This window comes from Aegilops tauschii, chromosome 6 (assembly GCF_002575655.3).
Source record: "Aegilops tauschii subsp. strangulata cultivar AL8/78 chromosome 6, Aet v6.0, whole genome shotgun sequence".
NCBI classification, from domain to species: Eukaryota; Viridiplantae; Streptophyta; class Magnoliopsida; order Poales; family Poaceae; genus Aegilops; species Aegilops tauschii.
Window position 1 is genome coordinate 277,255,193 of NC_053040.3, and position 22,174 is coordinate 277,277,366.

A 22,174-nucleotide genomic window follows, 5' to 3' on the forward strand; every position below is an offset into this window, starting at 1 on the left:
TCATGGCATGCCTTGTTTTGATATGTTAAGTTCCTGTAGCATGTTGATTGCTTGCTCTGAACATTGCTACCTGATGCTTTTTATGCCATGTCCAGTAATTTCAGTCTGTGAACCTGATATCTTTTGCACTTTTGCCATGCTTGTTTGAACCTGTTATGTTGTGATCTAGCCGTAGCTCAGTGCTCATCTTCTGTCAAGCATCTCCTGTAGATTACTTCCATATGTTGTGTTGCTATGTTGGAGTGCTGTAGCATAGTTTCTTGTTGTATTCTAAGTGCTATCATGCTGTTAATCGCAGATTCGTGTCATTCTTGTTTTGCTTGCCATTTGCAAACCGTGCATCCGTTTCCGGTGATCTTTATATCGATTTTGACCGAAATCATCTCATCTTTCCAGTGGCATCCTTGGTTTGCCAAGTTACTGCTTTGTTCATCGTTTTTCCTCCGGAGCACGCATACGCATCGCATATCAATTCCCGCATATCATGCATGTTTTGCATCATGTTGCTTGTGTTTTCCCGTGATTGATTGTGGTTCCGTGCTTGTGTTCTTGTTTTGGGTAGAGCCGGGAGACGAGTTCGTGAACGAGGAACCTGTTGAGTATGCTTACGAGGATCAAGCTTTCGACAACTCTGAGAAGCTTGCAGGCAAGATGACCATACCCTCGAAATCACTTCTATCTTTGCTTTGCTAGTTGTTCGTTCTTCTGCTATGCTGCGCTACCTTCCACTTGCTATATCATGCCTCCCATATTGCCATGTCAAGCCTCTAACCATCCTTTCCTAGCAAACCGTTGTTTGGCTAAGTTACCGCTTTTGCTCAGCCCTTCTTATAGCATTGCTAGTTGCAGGTGAAGTTGAAGTTGGTTCCATGTTGGAACATGGATATTTTGGAATATCACAATATCTCTTATTTAATTAATGCATCTATATATTTGGTAAGGGGTGGAAGGCTCGGCCTTATGCCTGGTGTTTTGTTCCACTCTTGCCGCCCTAGTTTCCGTCATACCGGTATTATGTTCATTGAGTTTGTGTTCCTTGCGCGGTTGGGTGATTTATGGGACCCCCTTGACAGTTCGCCTTGAATAAAACTCCTCCAGCAAGGCCCAACCTTGGTTTTACCATTTGCCACCTAAGCCTTTTCCCTTGGGTTTTCGCGAGCCCGAGGGTCATCTTTATTTTAACCCCTGGGCCAGTGCTCCTCCGTGTGTTGGTCCAAACTAGAGCACCGTGCGGGACCGTCCCTTGGCAACTTGGGTTACGTTGGTACCTGTACGCTTAGCTTATCCGGTGTGCCCTGAGAACGAGATATGTGCAGCTCCTATCGGGATTTGTCGGCACAGCGGGTGGTCTTGCTGGTCTTGTTTTACCATTGTCGAAATGTCTTGTAAACCGGGATTCCGAGACTGATCGGGTCTTTCCGGGAGAAGGTTTATGCTTCATTGACCGTGAGAGCTTATGATGGGCTAAGTTGGGACACCCCTGCAGGGTATTATCTTACGAAAGCCGTGCCCGCGGTTATGAGGCAGATGGGAATTTGTTAATGTCCGGTTGTAGAGAACTTGACACTTGACTTAATTAAAATACATCAACCGTGTGTGTAGCCGTGATGGTCTCTTCTCGGTGGAGTCTGGGAAGTGAACACGGTTTGAGTTATGCATGAACGTAAGTAGTTTCAGGATCACTTCTTGATCATATCTAGCTTCAAGACCGTTGCGTCGCTTCTCTTCTCGCTCTCATTTGCGTATGTTAGCCACCATATATGCTTAGTGCTTGCTGCAGCTCCACCTCATTACACCATCCTTTCCTATAAGCTTAAATAGTCTTGATCTCGCGGGTGTGAGATTGTTGAGTCCTCGTGACTCACAGATTCTACCAAAGCTGTTGCAGGTGCCGACGACGCCAGTGCAGATGATGCAACCGAGCTCAAGTGGGAGTTCGATGAGGAACGTGGTTGTTACTATGTTTATTTTCCTGATGATCAGTAGTGGAGCCCAGTTGGGACGATCGGGGATCTAGCATTTGGGGTTATCTTATTTTCATTTGGATTTAACCGTAGTCGGTCTATGTGTGGATTTTTGGATGATGTATGAACTATATTTATGTATTGTGTGAAGTGGCGATTGTAAGCCAACTCTCGTTATCCCATTCTTGTTCATTACATGGGATTGTGTGAAGATGACCCTTCTTGCGACAAAACCACAATACGGTTATGCCTCTAAGCCGTGCCTCGACACGTGGGAGATATAGCCGCATCGTGGGCGTTACAGAGCGCCTTTGTTCTCCTGTTCCGTCGCAGCGACTGGGAGCTGATCATGGCTTCCAGGCCGACTTTTGACGGTCGCGGGCTGGTGCCGCCGGCGCCTATCGGGCCCCCTGCAGCGCCGAAGCCGGTGGAGTTGTCTTCTGATGAGTCCCGCGGGGAGGAAGAGGGGGAGGAGGAAGACTTGGAGGCGACCCCCGAAGGGATGGGTGAGACCGCCCCCTGGAGCAAAGCTGACATCCTCCACGCCCTTCCTGACGACGCCGAGGCCGACGCCCGCCAGAAGAAGGGGGAGCTGCCCGTCATCCCGACAAGAGGCAGATTGTCGCTGGTCTCTCAAGACATTACTCCCGCCTTGGCGCCGTCTGAAGCTGCTTCCAGCCCCTGCGCTGCGCCGTCTTATGCTCCCGGGGCCTGTGCGCCCACACCTCAGGCCTGGAGGCTCTCGGGCCTCAAGCTCACCAAGCGGAAGGTGGACTACGCCGCGATGGACCAGTAAGTGCTCGAGCTCCATCTTGTCCTTGCTTGTACTGCTGCATCCTGACGTTCGTCCTTGGTTGACCAGGCCGCTGCCTTCGGCAAGGAAGAGGAAGGAGGATGCAATGGCCGGGCCCCCCTCCATGAAGAAAGGAGGTGACAGCACTCGCACCTCCCCGGCCCGGTCGCCCTCGCGAGATCAGGAGGGGCGTCGTCACGAGGAGTCAGCCCCCGAGGTCCCGCTGGCTCCGGAAGTGCCGATGTCCGGCTTGGCTGCCGAAGTCCCAAAGTCTCAGGAGCCCTTGGTCTCCCAGGCCTCGGTGACGGTGTGGCCTCCTTCTCTTGCCGCACCATCGTTGCCAGGTTCTTCTGCCTCCTCCGCTGTCTTGGAGCGTGCCCTTTTAGAGATGACCCAGCTGTGGGAAGATCTCCTGGGCGCGGATCCGCGCCTGGTAGCCGGGCGCCTGGAGCTGGCATCCGGCTGGCTTCAGTCTTATGCGGCGGTTTGAGAGACGCTGAACCAGGATGCAACGACCTCCGAGAGGGAGAAGCGAGCCGCCGCACAAGCTGCGGCCGATCGCGAGGCGGCGCTAAAGGACACCAAGGCCACCCACGACCGCTGCCGGGCGCTGGAGGACGAGCTGAAGGGCCGGTGCGATGAGCATGCAGAAGAAGCTCGCGGCTGCCGGGCGAAGGAGGAGGAGATGAGGGCTCGCGAAGACGCCATCAAGAACCGCGACGCCGAGCTGGGGGAGCTGGCGAAGACGCAGGCCGCCGAACGCAGCCGGCTAGAGGAGCTGGAGCAGAAGGTGGAGGCGAAGAAGGTCGACCTTGATGCCAAGGCGAAGATCCTAGCTGAGGACCGCGCGGCCTTCGCTCTTCTCGAGAAGAGGTCTCGCGTGGCGCTGATGGTGCTCTACGAGAAGGGCTTGGAGAGGCCGCTGACCTCCAATGAGGATGGCCCCGCCCAGCTGCTTCCCTTCTTGGTGAAGGCGATCGAGGAAGTCGTGGAGGGCATCGGTCCCATGGCAGAGGCAGAGGCTCGTGTCCTTTCTTCGGCTGCGCTGACGCGTGTCTTCAGCCATCTGCACCTTCGTGACCCCAGCACTCGTCTTGACGAGCTGCTGGAGCCTGTGGCTAATGAACACTGCACGGCTGCCGCCGCAGACGTGAAAGGTCAGGTGGAGGCTCTACTGAAGAAGTTCCGCGGCTTCGCTTCCGGGCATTCGACCGGAGGCGCCGCCACTCCTGCAGGTCCGGCCGGTGACCAAGACGAAGGCGACATCATCAAGGGAGGAGTGCCTCTCGCGGGCGTCGATGGTGTTCAGGAATGACCTGCGGCTCCTTTCCTGTTTTGTTCCTGCAGCATGTATCATGCCTCGTGGAGGCGTTAAACTCGCATTTGATATTGTGACAACAATATGTCTTGTAATATCTGCTTTGAGATGTGAGATTTCGCGATTTTTCTTCCTATTCGCTTTGCGTTCTGCATCGGCCAAGCCCGGCCCCGCGCATACCTCAACCGCCGTTGGGCTGACCGGAGACCAGGACGGGACCAAGCTGTGACGGGCTATGTGACCAGTTAGGCTCCTGAGTCGCAATGCTCAGGAGTCCCCCTTGACACGGAAACAGCTTATAGGAAGGACACGCGAGGATAGGATTAGTGTTCTACATTAGCAGAGCCCGGCCCCGCGCATACCTCAACCACCGTTGGACCGACCGGAGACCAGGACGGACCCAAGGAGTCAGGGGCTACGTGACCAGTTAGGCTCCTGAGTCGCGATGCTCAGGAGTCCCCCTTGATGTGCAAACAACCTTCATACCTTTGCCCTCGCTGAGTCTCGGCTCGGGAGGGACGCGCGACGACCAGGTCCGGGGGACCTGGTGTTGGGGAACGTAGTAATTTCAAAAATTTCCTACGCACACGCAAGATCATGGTGATGCATAGCAACGAGAAGGGAGAGTGTTGTCCACGTACCCTCGTAGACCGACAGTGGAAGCGTTATCACAACGCGGTTGATGTAGTCGTACGTATTCACGATCCGACCGATCAAGTACCAAACGCACGGCACCTCCGAAGTTCTACACACGTTCAGCTCGATGACGTCCCTCGAACTCCGATCCAGCCGAGTGTTGAGGGAGAGTTTCGTCAGCACGACGGCGTGGTGACAATGATGATGTTCCACCGACGCAGGGCTTCGCCTAAGCTCCGCGACGGTATTATTGAGGTGTAATCTGGTGGAGGGGGGCACCGCACACGGCTAAAATATCGTATATCAAGTGTGTCCATGGGGTGCCCCCTGCCCCCGTATATAAAGGAGCAAGGGAGGAGGAGGCCGGCCCTAGGAGGGGGCGCACCAAGTGTGGAGTCCTACTAGGACTCCCTAGTCCTAGTAGGATTCCACCTCCCATATGGAATAGGAAAAGAGGAAGGGAAAAAGAGAAGGAAGGAAGGGGGTGCCCCCCTTCCCTAGTCCAATTCGGACCAGACCAAGGGGAGGGGTGCGGCCACCCTTGAGGCCCTTTTCCTTCTTTCCCGTATGGCCCAATAAGGCCCAATACGTATTCCCGTAACTCTCCGGTACTCCAAAAAATACCCGAATCACTCGGAACCTTTCCGAAGTTCGAATATAGTCATCAATATATCGATCTTTACGTCTCGACCATTTCGAGACTCCTCGTCATGTCCCCGATCTCATCCGGGACCTCGAACTCCTTCGGTACATCAACATACATAAACTCATAATAAAACTGTCATCGTAACTTTAAGCGTGCGGACCCTTTGGGTTTGAGAACTATGTAGACATGACCGAGACACCTCTCCGGTCAATAACCAATAGCGGGACCTGGATGCCCATATTGGCTCCCACATATTCTACGAAGATCTTTATCGGTCAGACCGCATAACAACATACGTTGTTCGCTTTGTCATCGGTATGTTACTTGCCCGAGATTCGATCGTCGGTATCTCGATACCTAGTTCAATCTCGTTACCGGCAAGTCTCTTTACTCGTTCCGTAATACATCATCCCGCAACTAACTCATTAGTCACAATGCTTGCAAGGCTTATAGTGATGTGCATTACCGAGTGGGCCCAGAGATACCTCTCCGACAATCGGAGGGACAAATCCTAATCTCGAAATACGCCAACCCAACAAGTACCTTTGGAGACACCTGTAGAGCACCTTTATAATCACCCATTTACGTTGTGACGTTTGGTAGCACACAAAGTGTTCCTCCGGTAAACGGGAGTTGCATAATCTCATAGTCATAGGAACATGTATAAGTCATGAAGAAAGCAATAGCAACATACTAAACAATCGGATGCTAAGCTAACGGAACGGGTCAAGTCAATCACGTCATTCTCCTAATGAGGTGATCCCGTTAATCAAATGACAACTCATGTCTATGGCTAGGAAACATAACCACCTTTGATTAATGAGCTAGTCAAGTAGAGGCATACTAGTGACACTCTGTTTGTCTATGTATTCACACATGTATTATGTTTCCGGTTAATACAATTCTAGCATGAATAATAAACATTTATCATGATATAAGGAAATATATAATACTTTATTATTGCCTCTAGGGCATATTTCCTTCATCTGGCTGGGTGGCGTACGCTTGGGCGTGACCCGAGGGCAGCCCCCGTGCCCAGCCCCCTCGCGCGACTCTCCCGAGGGGAGGGTGTTGCGGTGAGGCCAGACGTTGAGCTATGAGGCTCCCTGAGGTTGGTGCGGCCGTAAGGCCGCCCTTAGTTGTTTATCACCAGCGCGGAGCATAGTGCTTCCGCTTGTGCACGGGCATAGCCGCTCGTCGGCAGTGTCGACGGCCAGCGCGGAGCATGGTGCTTCCACTGGTGCGTGGGAGGGGACTTCCTACTACGGAGAGCCCCCGGGGCGTGTACAGCCCCGCCCTGACACGTGGCTTGCATGGCAGGGCTAGAAGAGGTGTATCTGGGCATTCGTGAGCCAGCGCGGGACTCATGAGGCCCTACCTCCAGGCGGGTTGAGACTGGTCTTGGTTTTTGTTTGCTGCGCTGGTCCTGCGAGGTGGTCAGACAACCTGCGCCGAACGAATCTCCTGAGGTTATCGCGTGAGAAGGCCAAGCACCAACGGCCCCAGGAGGTGACGTGAACGGGGTCGGCCTGCCAGACAGAGCTCAGCCCCTAGATTTATCGATGCTGCAGGGATGGGTTCGAGCATAGACGTCGTGCTTAGCCTACTCACGCGAAGGATCCTGAAGAAAGACGGCCGACGCGCGGCTCCCATGATGGGTGACGATCGAGTAGGTAATACTCCTAGGTAGATCAAGCATACAAGCCGCTGGGTCAGGCCCGAGCGGCTTGGGGATGATGCACCCCGAGGGGCGCCCCCAGCAAGGTAAGCTAAAGACATAAAAAAGGGATACATGCCACAGGGACGGACCCATGCGGCCTGAGAATGATGCAGCTCAGGGGGCGCTGCCAGCTAAATAAACTTGGAAAATGTCACCTGGTTTTGTTGATGCAGTGATGTTGGGGCAGCTGAAGGTAGGCGGCGAAGTTGTCGCTCCTCATGAGCCACCGGGGCCCTGAGCCCCGGGAGGCTCCGAGGGTCCAGGCGGTTCCTTGAGTGTCTTCTCCATCTCCATCAGGACGGCGTGGTGCCTGGCCTCCTGGGATGCCAAGGCGCGCCGCAAGTTGCGCTGGTAGGCGGACGCCACGCTTGGCAGGCCGAAAGGCATGCGAACGTAGCTGTGCGGTGGACCCTCGCAGCGTCCCATGCGCGAATGCCAGAAGAGCTCTTGAGATGCGGCCCTGTTGAGCCATGGGACATCGATGCAGACGCGCAGCCTGGATGGGGAGCTGCGCCTGGTGAGCGGTGGTGGCTGCGCATGGCCCTTGCGTCTTGCAGTTCCTGAGTGGTCCTGGTGATGAACTCCTGAGCGGTGGGCGCTCCTCGCCCTCTGTTCTCCTGGGGGAAACGTGCCCTGAAGCACGCCTCCAAGTGGTGCCCGAGCGCCTTCCTCTTGATGTTGGCAAGGTCTGAGGCCCTCCAGAAGAGAGCCCCCGAGCCCTGCCCGAGAAGGGCGCCGGGCGCGCCTTCCTATGCGAGGGAGGGAGGCGCCCCAGGCGCGGGCACTGATCCTGACGAGGTATCGCTGTCGACGCCACCCTCCTTTGCTCCTGCACGGCGAAACTGCTTTTTCTTCTTGGGGTGGTCTCAGGAGGGCACTCGCCCTTGCTGTCGGGGTCGTCGATTGCTGTAGCTTGGAAAGCGCGCTCGAGGGAGCACACCACGTCTCTTTCTTCGCACGGGACTGTGATGATTCCGCCGCTTCCTGGCATCTTGAGGACGTTGTAGCTGTGATGGGTCACTGCCATGAACTTGGATAGGGCTGGATACCTGAGGATGGCATTGTATGGTAGACGGATGTGCGTGACGTCGAAGTCGATGAGCTCGGTGCGGCAGTTGTTGCGTTCTCCGAAGGTGACTGGGAGGCGGACCTACCCGATCGGGGTAGTGGAGCCGTCGGTCACTCCTGAGAAAGGCTTGGTGGGCTGAAAGTCTGGGAGGCGGACATGCCCCAGCCCCCTCGTCTTGATGGTGGTCGTCATTCCTTCTTGGTGGTGGCAGTAGTGGAGGGTGACCGGCGTTGCCTTGAGGACGATCATCACGAGGTTGATACCTCCAGGCGCCCTCGCGAGGCTGATCATACCAGTGGTCCTTGCGAGGCCGTTCGCACCACTCCTGGCGCGGGCCACGGTCATCCCAGTGTCCACCACCACGTCCTCCTCCTCTGCCGTAGCCCCGGTCGTTGCGCTCGGGGCGTCGACCGAAGCGTCCTTCTCGAATGGCTCTGAGCTCTTGAAAGTCGCTGGTGTTGTGCTATGCAGGTTATGGAAGGTGCAGAATGGCCGGCTGCTCTTGGATGACTCAGGCTGGTCTTTGCCGCGCTTGGTGTCCGGTTCTGCTGCGAGCACGGCTGCTCCCTTGCGCTTCACGTCCTTGGCCTTGGCTTTCTTCTCCTCCGGGTCAGCAGCCGGGAGCTCGAGGAGGGAGAGGCGCCCCTCCTCAGCTCTTGCGCACTTGGTCGCCAGGTTGAACAGCTCCAGGGACGTGTAGAGCTCCTCATGGATGGCGTGCTCCTCCTTCATCTTGACGTCACAGACGCCATCAGAGAACACGGAGATGATGGCCTCGTCCGTCACCTTGGGGATCTTGAGGCGAACGTTGTTGAAGCGCTGGATGTACTTCTGGAGGGTCTCTCCTGGTTGTTGCATGATGCGGCGTAGGTCACCCACGACCGGAGGGCGGTCGCGAGTGCCCTGGAAGTTGGCGACGAAGCAGTTGCGCATCTCGTCCCAGGAGGAGATCGAGCTCGGAGGCATGTTGAGGAGCCAGGAACGGGCACCATCTTTGAGAGCCATGGGGAACCAGTTCGCCATGACTTTCTCGTCGCCGTTGGCCGCCTCGATGCTCAGCTCGTAGAGCTGCAAGAACTCTGCGGGGTCGGGGGTGCCGTCGTAGAGAGGGGGCAGATCTGGCTTGAACTTGCCCGACCAGGCGACGCTACGCAGCTAAGGGGTGAAGGCGCGGCAGCCGGCCATTGTCACCAGGGCCTGTCTTGGAGGCGGGGCTTGGTCTTGGCGCCCGCGCGCCTCCACGGCAAGCGGCACGGGGCCCTGCTGCCGCAAGCGATCCAGGCGTGGCGGTGCGGGGAGTAGTGGAGCATTTTCTTGCGGTCGAGGGACTTCTTGGCAGCTTCTCTCTTCTTGCACGGGCGCCGAACGCGGCAGGTCGCGTCGCGGGGCCGCGCGCCTTGGTGCCAAGACTCCGTCTTGGGGCAGAGGTGGTGGAGGCACTCCGTGGGCCACGCCGTCCGCAGCTGGTGGAGGGCGAGGTAGCGAGAGGGACTGCGCAGGGGAGCCCCCTGCGGCGCTGACAAGCTCGGCGATGCGGTCGAGCCAGTCCTCGTAGAGGTCATCGACGGGGCGGTAGCGCAGGAGCTCGCGTGCCATGCACAGAGCGGCCTGCGCGTCCACGGGAGCGCGACGAGCGTGGGATGATGAACTGGCCGGGGTCAGCGATGGAGTGGCGGTGCGGCCGTCCCGCCGCACCGAGGGGTGCAGCGAGGATGCTTGCTGCTCGTTCCCCGCCGGGCCAGTGGCGGCGTTGGCGGCAGGTGACGGAGAACGACGGGGTGGCCCGCCGACGGGAGCCGTATAAGCAACGCGGGTGGCGAGGGCAGCCCGGCGCTCAGCGCGAGCGCGGCGTGCGTCCGCCATGGAGACCATGAAGCAACGGGACACGGAGCGACGGAAGGGAAGCTTTGGCGCACCCCTACCTGGCGCGCCCAATGTCGGATCTCTTGTTCCGGCAAAACCCTTAAGGTTCGAACTCTAGTGTGCGCGCGAAGTTCTCCCCCTGCCGATCCACGTCCTAGCTTTGCTAAGATCTCAAGGGCTAACTCGATGAACTTGCAACACAAAGAACACAAGATTTATACTGGTTCGGGTCACCGTTGTGGTGTAATACCCTACACCAGGGTGGTGGTGGTGGATTGCCTCTTGGGCTGAGGATGGACAGTTACAAGGGGAAGAACAGCCTCCTGAGGTTGAGGTGTTCTTGTGCTCGGTGTGTGGGTAGGGATTGGCTCAAGATCAGATGCCTGAGGCCCCGCCCCTCCTACTGTGGTCGCTAGTCCTATTTATAGGGCCCTGGTCCTCTTCCCAAATATTGAGCGGGAAGGGAGCCAACAACGACCAATTTGAAAGGGGACAACTGGTACAGCTTATCCTAACAAAAGTAGTCTTCGCCTGCCAAAGGCTCTGGCGGTGACGCCGCCTTGGGCTCCACGGTGACCTCCGTCTTGCTGGTCTTGGTCTCGCTGCACTGATATGGAAACCTTTGCTTGATGCCTCGGTACTCCGTGCCTGCGCTTGCCTCCTTAGCACCAAAGAGGAAACAAGGACTCTGTGTACGCTGGCGCCCGCCTGGCGCCCGCCTGGTCTTGGTCATCATGGCTCATGCCACGAGAACCTCGCGAGGTTTGCCTTGCCTTGATCTCTCCGCCCCTCGCGAGCCAACCTCGTGAGGCCGCTCCTAAGGAGGTCTTGTGTCGTCCGCCTCACGAGGCTTGGCCCCTCGCGAGGGTCTTGAATGCTTGTTGGTCAAGATGGGTCGTACAGGCCCACTTGCAGAGCCACGCCGCGGGCCGCAGGCAGGCAAGTCTGGGGACCCCCGTTCCCAGAACATCGACACACACCAACGACAAGAAGCATATGGCGACCTCCCTCGAGCAGTACGGGTGCCACCTCAGGCTCCAGCACCACAAGATCGTTGGGATTGATCTCGAGTGCAACAATAAGCCTGACGCGATGCAGAAACCCACCCTCGTCCAACTCTCCGTCGGCAAGACTCAGCCGGTGCTGCTCTTCCATGTGAGCGCCGCTGAAAGGTGCACCGTCTTCGACAACTTCCTCGCCGACCCCAGGTACACGTTTGCTGGCTTCTCCATCGGCGGCGACAAAACGAGGCTCGAGCGCGTCAATCTGGAGGTTGGTAACTTCGTCGACATCCAGAAGGAATGGAGGGTGCCCAAGGCCACAAAGGAGTTGGACTCCCTTGCAGACGTTGCAGGCATGCTCATCAACGACTACTACAACAACATGAAGAAGAAGATCAGCAACAAAGAACACAGCCGTTGGGCCACCCTGCCTCTGACCATGAGGCACATTGAGTACGCGGCAAAGGACACCTACACAGCACACGAGATATGGAACCATGTCACCCTCACCCAGGACGGGCTACGCCGTGCAAAGCTGGAGAAGGAGGAGCCCCCTAATAAGCGCGCCAGGAGTAGCTGGGGAGATGCTACCTGGTGAAGAAGCAGACGGTGCAGGCCAAGATCCAACATTGCTTGCGTCGTTTTAGATTTATCATCAAATTTGCTTTCTGTTGTTTGCTTATGTATCGTTAGTTTGCTTGTGATCATTTGCTTTTGCTAAACTTAGTTTGCTTGTCATACAGAATGGCTTGTATATGAACTTTGATTATGTTATGAAGAACTTTATTTCAGTTACAAAACTAGAGTTCAACATTAGAACATAATGTAGTGCACATAAATTATGTGAATCGAGCAGTGCATAAAAACGGACGAAGATGCAGTGCGCAAATAGGATGCATGCAGTGCAAAATGTGTACACCTAGAGTACAGGACTGTGAGGAATGCAGTGCACACATACCCAACAAAGCAGTGCACACCCGTACGCTAGAAAAAGAATACGTAAGAGGAAAAACACGAAAAGAAAATGCGACCAGCATGCAGTGCACAAAAATGCACCTGCATAAGTAGTGTAGAATGTGTTCACATGCACTACACAAACCTGATGAATGCAGTGCAAGATGAGTTACTAAGCAGTGCACACCCCTATATTTGAAAAAACACGTGAGAGGGAAAATACACCTGCAATACAGGACTCTAACGGATGCAGTGTACACATACCCAACAAAGCAGTGCACACCCATACGCTAGAAAAAGAATATGTAAGAGGAAAAACTATAAAGAAAAATGCCACCAGCATGCAGTGCACAAAAATTCACCTGCATATGTAGTGCGGAATGTGTGCACATCTAGTACACAAACTTCATGAATGCAGTGTAAGATGATTTACTAAGCAGTGCATGCCCTATATTTGAAAAAATACATGAGAGGGAAAATATTAAAAAAAATTACCACCCAGGTGCAACCGGCCCCAGCCAGGCTCGTAGTAGGTCTCCGCCCATAGTAGTAGAGTCGTTTTGAGCCACGATGCATGGGGCCGGGTACACATGGGCCGACAGGTCAGAGAGGATAGAGCAGCGAGCGCCGTGTATAAGCGCCCAAATAAGTAACAGAGGAGTTCAATACGGTTGCCTCGCCAGCGCTTATAAAGAGGTCGTGCGCGCTTTCCGCGGGCGAGGTGGGACTAAACATTCCCGCTCACGCACAGCGCAATAGCAAACCACCCGTACAAGCCGACTTGGGCCGAATGCGTCTTACACCCCAACGGACGCAGCACATTCTCACAGCCCAAAACCAACAAGCCCCGCGGCCCACAACTAGCACACAACTCCAGTTCCCTCGCACCTAAAAAAGATTCCCATATACCACGAAAAACCACGGCCCAATAAAAAATAAACAATAACTAGAAAATAAAAAAACAAACAAAGTCCACGCATTCCGTAGTTTGTTTTAATACGACAATGCAGTTCGCTAGATTCAAGTAAGCAGTGCTATTGCGTATCAAATGCATTTGTGCTACCTCTTGAGCACTGCGTTGGTTTTCCCTTGAAGAGGAAAGGGTGATGTAGCAAAGTAGCGTAAGTATTTCCCTCAGTTTTTGATAACCAAGGTATCAATCCAGTAGGAGGCCACGCACGAGTCCCTCGCACCTACACAAACAAATAAATCCTCACAACCAACGCAATAAAGGGGTTGTCAATCCCTTCATGGTCACTTACGAGAGTGAGATCTGATAGATATGATAAGATAATATTTTTGGTATTTTTATGATAAAGATGCAAAGTAAAATAAAAGGCAATGAAAATAGCGAAGTGTTGGATGATTAATATGATGGAAAATAGACCCCGGGGCCATAGGTTTCAGTAGTGGCTTCTCTCAAGAGCATAAATATTACGGTGGGTGAACAAATTACTGTTGAGCAATTGACAGAATTGAGCATAGTTATGAGAATATCTAGGTATGATCATGTATATAGGCATCACATCCGAGACAAGTAGACCGACTCCTGTCTGCATCTACTACTATTACTCCACACATCGACCGCTATCCAGCATGCATCTAGAGTATTAAGTTCATAAGAACAGAGTAACACTTTAAGTAAGATGACATGATGTAGAGGGATAAACTCATGCAATATGATATAAACCCCATCTTGTTATCCTCGATGGAAACAATACAATACGTGCCTTGCTGCCCCTACTGTCATTGCGAAAGGACACCGCAAGATTGAACCCAAAGCTAAGCACTTCTCCCATTGCAAGAAAGATCAATCTAGTAGGCCAAACCAAACTGATAATTCGAAGAGACTTGCAAACATAAGCAATCATACATAAAAGAATTCAGAGAAGATTCAAATATTGTTCATAGATAAACTTGATCATAAACCCACAATTCATCAGTCTCAACAAACACAACGCAAAAGAAGATTACATCAAATAGATCTCCACGAGAGAGGGGCAGAACATTGTATTGAGATCCAAAAAGAGAGAAAAGCCATCTAGCTAATAACTATGGACCCGAAGGTCTGAGGTAAACTACTCACACATCATCGGAGAGGCTATGGTGTTGATGTAGAAGCCCTCCGTGATCGATGCCCCCTCCGGCGGAGCTCCGGAAAAGGCCCCAAGATGGGATCTCACAGGTACAGAAGGTTGTGGCGGTGGAATTAGGTTTTTGGCTCCGTATCTAGTATTTTGTGGGTACGTAGGTATATATAGGAGGAAGAAGTACGTCGGTGGAGCAACATGGGGCCCACGAGGGTGGAGGGCGCGCCCCCTACCTCGTGCCTCCTGGTTGATGTCTTGATGTAGGGTCCAAGTCCTCTAGGTCACGTTCGTTCCGAAAATCACGTTCCCGAAGGTTTCATTCCGTTTGGACTCCGTTTGATATTCTTTTTCTGCGAAACTCTGAAATAGGCAAAAAACAGCAAATTTGGGCTGGGCCTCCGGTTAATAGGTTAGTCCCAAAAATAATATAAAAGTGTATAATAAAGCCCATTAATGTCCAAAACAGAATATAATATAGCATGAAACAATCAAAAATTATTGATACGTTGGAGACGTATGAAGCATCCCCAAGCTTAATTCCTGCTCGTCCTCGAGTAGGTAAATGATACAACAGAATTTTTGATGTGGAATGCTACTTGGCATAATTTCAATGTAATTCTCCTAATTGTGGTATGAATATTCAGATCCGAAAGATCCAAGATAAAAGTTTAATATTGACATAAAAGTAATAATACTTCAAGCATACTAACTAAGCAATTATGTCCTCTCAAAATAACATGGCCAAAGATAGTTTAACCCTACAAAATCATATAGTTTAGTCATGCTCCATTTTCGTCACACAAGAATGCTCTCATCATGCACAACCCCGATGACAAGTCAAGCAATTGTTTCATACTTTAGTAATCTCAATTTTTTTCAACCTTCACGCAATACATGAGCGTGAGCCATGGATATAGCACTATGGGTGGAATAGAATATAATGATGGGGGTTATGTGGAGAAGACAAAAAAGGAGAAAGTCTCACATCAACGCGGCCAATCAATGAGCTATGGAGAGGCCCATCGATTGATGTTAATGCAAGGAGTAGGGATTGCCATGCAACGGATGCACTAGAGCTATAAATGCATGAAAGCTCAACAAAAGAAACTAAGTGGGTGTGCATCCAACTTGCTTGCTCACGAAGACCTTGGGCATTTGGGGAAGCCCATTGTTGGAATATACAGGCCATGTTTTATAATGAAAAATTCCCACTAGTATATGAAAGTGATAAAACAAGAGACTCTCTATCATGAAGAACATGGTGCTACCTTGAAGCACAAGTGTGGAAAAAAAGGATAGTAGCATTGTCCCTTTTTATTTATATATATATATAATTTTTTTAGGGCCTTCTCTTTTTTTGGCCTTTCTCTCTTTTTTTATTGGGACAATGCTCTATGAATGATGATCATCACACTTCTATTTATTTACAACTCAATGATTACAACTCGATACTAGAACAAAGTATGACTCTATATGAATGCCTCAGCGGTATACCGGGATAGCAATGAATCAAGAGTGACATGTATGAAAATTATGAACGGTGGCTTTGCCACAAATACAATGTCAACTACATGATCATGCAAAGCAATATGACAATGATGAGCGTGTCATAATAAACGGAACGGTGGAAAGTTGCATGGCAATATATCTCGGAATGGCTATGGAAATGCCATAATAGGTAGGTATGGTGGCTGTTGTGAGGAAGATATAAGGAGGTTTATGTGTGAAAGAGCGTATCATATCACGGGGTTTGGATGCACCGGCGAAGTTTGCACCAACTCTCAATGTGAGAAAGGGCAATGCACGGTACCGAAGAGGCTAGCAATGATGGAAGGGTAAGAGTGCGTATAATCCATGGACACAACATTAGTCATAAAGAACTCACATACTTATTGCAAAAATCTACAAGTCATCAAAAAACAAGCACTACGCGCATGCTCCTAGGGGTATAGATTGGTAGGAAAAGACCATCGCTCATCCCCGACCACCACTCCTAACGAGGACAATCAAAGAACACCTCATGTTTCAAATTTGTTACATAACGTTTACCATACATGCATGCTACGGGACTTGCAAACTTCAACACAAGTATTTCTCAAATTCACAACTACTCAACTAGCACAACTTTAATATCACTACCTCCATATCTCAAAACAATCATCAAGCATCAAACTTCTCTTAGCATTCAACACACTCATAAGAGAGTTTTTTACTAGTCTTGAATACCTAACATATTATGATTAATTTCCCAATTTAAGCAAATTACCATGCTGTTTAAGACTCTCAAAATAATATAAGTGAAGCATGAGAGAATAATAGTTTCTATAAAACAAAACCACCGCCATGCTCTAAAAGATATAAGTGAAGCACTAGAGCAAAAACTATATAGCTCAAAGGATTTAAGTGAAGCGCATCGAGTATTCAAATAAATTCCGAATCATGTGTGTTTCTCTCAAAAGGTGTGTACAGCAAATATGATTGTGGTAAACTAAAAAGCAAAGACTCAAATCATACAAGACACTCCTAGCAAAACACATATCATGTGGTGAATAAAAATATAGCTCCAAGTAAAGTTACCGATGGAAGTAGACGAAAGAGGGGATGCCTTCTGGGGCATCCCTAAGCTTTGGCTTTTTGGTGTCCTTAGATTATCTTGGGGTGCCATGGACATCCCCAAGCTTAGGCTCTTGCCACTCATTGTTCCATAATCCATCAAATCTTTCACCCAAAACTTGAAAACTTCACAACACAAAACTCAGCAGAAAATCTCGTGAGCTCCGTTAGCGAAAGAAAACAAAACACCACTTCAAGGTACTGTAATGAACTCATTCTTTATTTAAATTGGTGTTAAACCTACTGTATTCCAACTTCTCTATTGTTTATAAACTATTTTACTAGCCATAGATTCATCAAAATAAGGAAACAACACGCGAAAAACAAAATCTGTCAAAAACAGAACAGTCTGTAGTAATCTGTAACTAATGCAAACTTGTGGAACTCCACAAATTCAGCCAAAATAGGACGACCTAGACAATTTGTTTATTGATCAGCAGCAATTGGAATCAATATTTTATCACGTTCTGGTGATTTTTAACAATTATTTTTGTTAACAGAAAGTTTCTGGAATTTTCAGCAAGATCAAATAACTATCATCCAAGAAGATCCTATAGGTTAAACTTGGCACAAACACTAATTAAAACATAGAAACACATCTAACCAGAGGCTAGATCAAATATTTATTCCTAAACAGAAGAAAAAAGCAAAAAAATAAAAATAAAACTGGGTTGCCTCCCAACAAGCGCTATCGTTTAACGCCCCTAGCCAGGCATAATAGCAAGGATGGATCTTGGTATTGCCATCTTTGGTAGGCAATCCATAAGTGGCTCTCATTATAGATTCATATGGTAATTTTATTTTCTTTCTAGGAAAGTGTTCCTTGCCTTTCCTTAACGGAAATTGGAATCTAATATTTCCTTCCTTCATATCAATAATTGCACCGATCGTTCTAAGGAAAGGTCTACCAAGAATAATAGGACATGAAGGATTGCAATCTATACCAAGAACAATAAAATCTACAGGCACATAATTCCTATTTGCAATAATAAGAACATCATTAATTCTTCCCATAGGTTTCTTAATGGTGGAATCCGCAAGGTGCAGGTTTAAAGAGCAATCATCAAAATCATGGAAACCTAGCAAATCGCACAAACTTTTTGGGATCGTGGAAACACTAGCACGCAAATCACATAAAGCATAGCACTCATGATATTTAATTTTAATTTTAATAGTAGGTTCCCACTCATCATAAAGTTTCCTAGGGATAGAAACTTCCAACTCAAGTTTTTCTTCATAAGATTGCATCAAAGCATCAACGATATGTTTAGTAAAAGCTCTATGTTGGCTATAAGCATGTGGAGAATTTAGCACGGATTGCAACAAGGAGATACAATCTATCAAAGAGCAATTATCATAATTAAATTCCTTGAAATCCAAAATAGTGGGTTCATTAATATCTAGAGTTTTGATCTCTTCAATCCCACTTTTACCAATTTTTGCATCAAAATCTGAAGACTCCGAATTTTTGGAACGCCTTCTAGGTAAAGGTGGATCATATTCAGTCCCATCATTATTAAGATTCATGTTGCAAAACATAGATTTAATAGGGGACACATCAATAACTTTTAGATCTTCATCTTTATTTTCGTAAAAATTAGAAGAACACGCTTTCACAAAGCAATCTTTCTTAGCACGCATCCTAGCGGTTCTTTCTTTGCACTCATCAATGGAAATTCTCATGGCTTTGAGAGACTCATTGATATCATGCTTAGGTGGAATAGATCTAAGTTTCAAAGAATCAACATCGAGAGAAATTCTATCAACGTTCCTAGCCAATTCATCAACTTTAAGCAATTTTTCTTCAAGCAAAGCATTGAAATTCTTTTGTGAATTCATAAATTCTTTAACACTAGTCTCAAATTCAGAAGGCATCTTATTAAAATTTCCATAAGAATTGTTGTAGGAATTACCATAATTATTGGAGGAGTTACTAGGGTATGGCCTAGGATTAAAGTTTCCTCTATATGCGTTGTTACCAAAATTATTCCTACCAACAAAATTCACATCCATAGATTCATTATTATTCTCAATCAAAGTAGACAAAGGCATGTCATTAGGATCAGAAGAAACATTTTTACAAGCAAATAATTTCATAAGTTCATCCATCTTTCCACTCAAAACATTAATTTCTTCTATCACATGCACTTTTTTATTAGTAGATCTTTCAGTGTGCCATTGAGAATAATTAACCATAATATTATGTAGGAGTTTAGTAGCTTCTCCTAAAGTGATTTCCATAAAAGTGCCTCCCGCGGCCGAATTTAAAAGATTTCTAGAAGCAAAATTGAATCCGGCATAAAAAATTTGTATGATCATCCACAAATTCAAACCATGTGTAGGACAATTACGTATCATTAATTACATCCTCTCCCAAGCTTGTGCAACAAGTTCATGATCAAGTTGCTTAAAATTCATAATACCGTTTCTAAGAGAGATGATCTTAGCGGGAGGAAAATACTTAGAGATAAAAGCATCTTTGCACTTATTCCAAGAATCAATACTATTTTTAGGAAAAAATAATACAATATATGTTCCTATTTGCTTTAGCTCCCCCTCATTGTGAGCATGAAATGATTAACACATGTGAAACAACCATAACAATATTTCATAGCCACACAGCGATCAAGTACCATATGCAGCATACATAAAAAGTTTGAATAATAGCTAACACAAATAGCCAACATATAGCATGACCACACTAAGATACTACGTCTCCCCCTTTGATAGCAACAAGTAAAAAGGGGCGAAGAACTAGAAGAACTCTGTCACTCCTGGCAGATGTCATCATTATCATCAAAGAACTCGGTATACTCATCACGAGACGGGAAACCGAAGGTGGAAGAGGATGGAGCTGCGGGAATCGGATCGTCATCACTCACAGGACTCCCATGGTCGCGAAGGCACTGCTTGAGCTGGTTCTTGGAGATGATAAGGCGCTTCTGAACATCATAGTTTTGCTGACAGTTGAAACTGATTGCCTTCATGATAGCAGACTAAGCCTTGCCCAAGAACGAGGCAAGACGTCCACGAGGAGCAGTTGAGGAGGAAGGCACGGAGGAACCCGTGGGATGAGACCCACCAGCAGACTTCCGAGGCGGTCGAGGTGCAGCAGCCGGTGCAGGAGTGGCCATGCGCATATGAATAGGAGGCTTCCAAATGGAATGCACAATGGTCTTAGCAACCTCAAATGGAGCAGTGTGATCAATTATTGCCTGAATGAATGGAGCATGAGGGAATTGGCACGTCTGAAGAAAACTGGAGAGACAGATCTCATGCCAAATATAGTGGGCTGTGTCAAGAGGCTCAGTAGGTGCATCATGCATACGGACCATCAAATCAATGCAGTAGTTGCGAGCCCTTGAGCGATCTCCCTTCTTAGGATAGAGAGTGTGAAGCACACACTGATAGAGAATGTAGTAGGGAGACCGGAAATTGGATGTCTCATTGGGTGGATATGCACGTTCCTCTGGAGTGAGCTCCGAGATAGGCTTAAGAAGAGACATGCAAGCATCAATCCATTTGGGCCTATAGTGAGGATCCGTACTATGGATGTGATGCAACACCGGAGAAGCCCAAAATCTGAACGAAATGGTCATAGGTGATGCTCAGCATAGTTTCATCAGTCATCCATGTGAGAGTGTTGTCTGCCCAAAGAAGCGGGTGGCATAGAACTGAAGGATGGCAGCTTCATTCCAATCACACTTGAAGGTCATTGCTTGAACTAGAGTCATATCATCAATGATCTTGACCGTGTTGTCAGGGAACATAGCAGGATGATCATGCATGAACTAAAGATCCAGGTATTTACGAGGAGCAAGTCAACGACCGTGGACAAAGCTAGAGTAAAGATCTTGCTGCATGCGAGTATGAAAACGAGGATCCTCGGCATCAGCCACCATCTCATATTGGTTGGTATCTCATCAGAACCCAAGGTATGGACCAGTCCCCACGGTGGTGAAGTCGTGTGTGAGGCGGTCCCCGCTGAAAGGAAGCTCCATTGAGATGCGACGACCATGGACCACGGGCATTGCAGGACCACGGACTTGAGGCATAGGGGCCCTCCTAGTGCCCGGCTTGGAGTGACCAACAGAGCGTCTTGGCGCAATATCCACTTATTCCTCCCCAACATAATCCGCATCGTCCAGATCAGAAACCGACGGAGTTGGAGATGCTGCCCGACGCTTGTTTTTGGGACCGGTGGTAGTCTTCTTCTTAGGTCGAGCATGTTCCTCAGAGTCGGCTGAACCTTGCCGACGATCGACTGAAACAGGTACATGTAAACGATACCGATGAGAAGGAGTCAAAAAGGTATGAACAAGGATAAGAACAAATTAAACATTGGGGATGTGAACATTTTCGAACATTACCATAGGACAAGGCAAAGTGGTAGATCAAAACATTAGCATGCCCATGATTAAGTTGTTTAGCCAAGTAGATAGAGAGGAATTTAGGCTAGGCAAGTGACATTGCATCTCATAAGAAGATATAAATATCAAAATTGTCATGAGAGATAGCGAAAACCTAGAATGGTTGGGCCAAACAAGGAGATAGGCAAGATTAGATAGCAACCATACCCCGGGAAGAAGGAGCAGGGCCGCGTTGCTTGGTACGCGCCATGAAGAACTCCGGCGGCCGATCCACAAGTTGACACCCGAACCGGCCCTTCCCGAGTGATTCACACCACAAACCAGAGAATGGATTGGATGGAAACGTAGATCGGGAGGAGATGAGGGTGAGGGCAAAAGATCGGGGCCGGAGGATGGAGGAGATGGCCCGGGCAGCGCCGGAGCACAGCCCGGCGGTGGCAGCTCTTTAGGATAGATGGGGAGAGCAAGGGAGAATGGGGAACTGCCCCCCAAATCCCGAGCCCTCCCTCGTTTTGTGTATCTGTGGGCGACGGGACGGACATCCGAGGTCCAACCCCGGATATCGGGCGAATAGAGGTCACAGAGCAAAATCCAGGGCCCGGATGTCCGACTAAGGCCCGGATGTCCAGCCACTGGTGGTGCTCGATGGGATTTTTAGCAACAAAAACCTGCCAGGGCCCAGATGTCCGGCTAAGGAGCCGGATGTCCGGCCACTAGACAGAGAGCCCAAGCAGGGGAAGATTTTGTAAGGTCCAACTAAGATATTTTGATAAAGGCTCAGCCAAGGAGATTTAGAGTTTGTAGGGATGAAAACTTGACTAATCTATGGCCATACAAAGATGAGCAGTAATAACCCAACAATATTAAGTAAAGAAAGGTCCATATACGCAATCTACGAGCAGTGACTGAGGTCACCATGTTTGAGTAAAAGGGACATAGTACCGCAAAAATCTCGACTTTGGGTACATAGTCAGGACTCCATCATTTAAAGCACCATAGTTCGAAAACCGTGATAACTTTGAGAGTGTTTGTTCTATTTAAGCATTACACTGGTGCGCGTCGGTATGTACATCCCACACGGTGAATCCCGGAAAAACATTTCCGTAGGTATGTACATCCCACACGGTGAATCCCAGA

The 22,174-nt window shown here is 49.3% G+C and overlaps 1 protein-coding gene across 1 annotated transcript; it reads left to right on the forward strand.

Moving 5' to 3' along the window:
• Window positions 1-11,005: 11,005 nt before the first annotated feature.
• On the forward strand, window positions 11,006-11,608 carry LOC141026020 (uncharacterized). Its single transcript, XM_073501968.1, has one exon. It carries the CDS (start codon window positions 11,006-11,008, stop codon window positions 11,606-11,608), a length of 603 nt encoding a protein of 200 aa, XP_073358069.1.
• The last annotated feature ends 10,566 nt before the right edge of the window (window positions 11,609-22,174 follow it).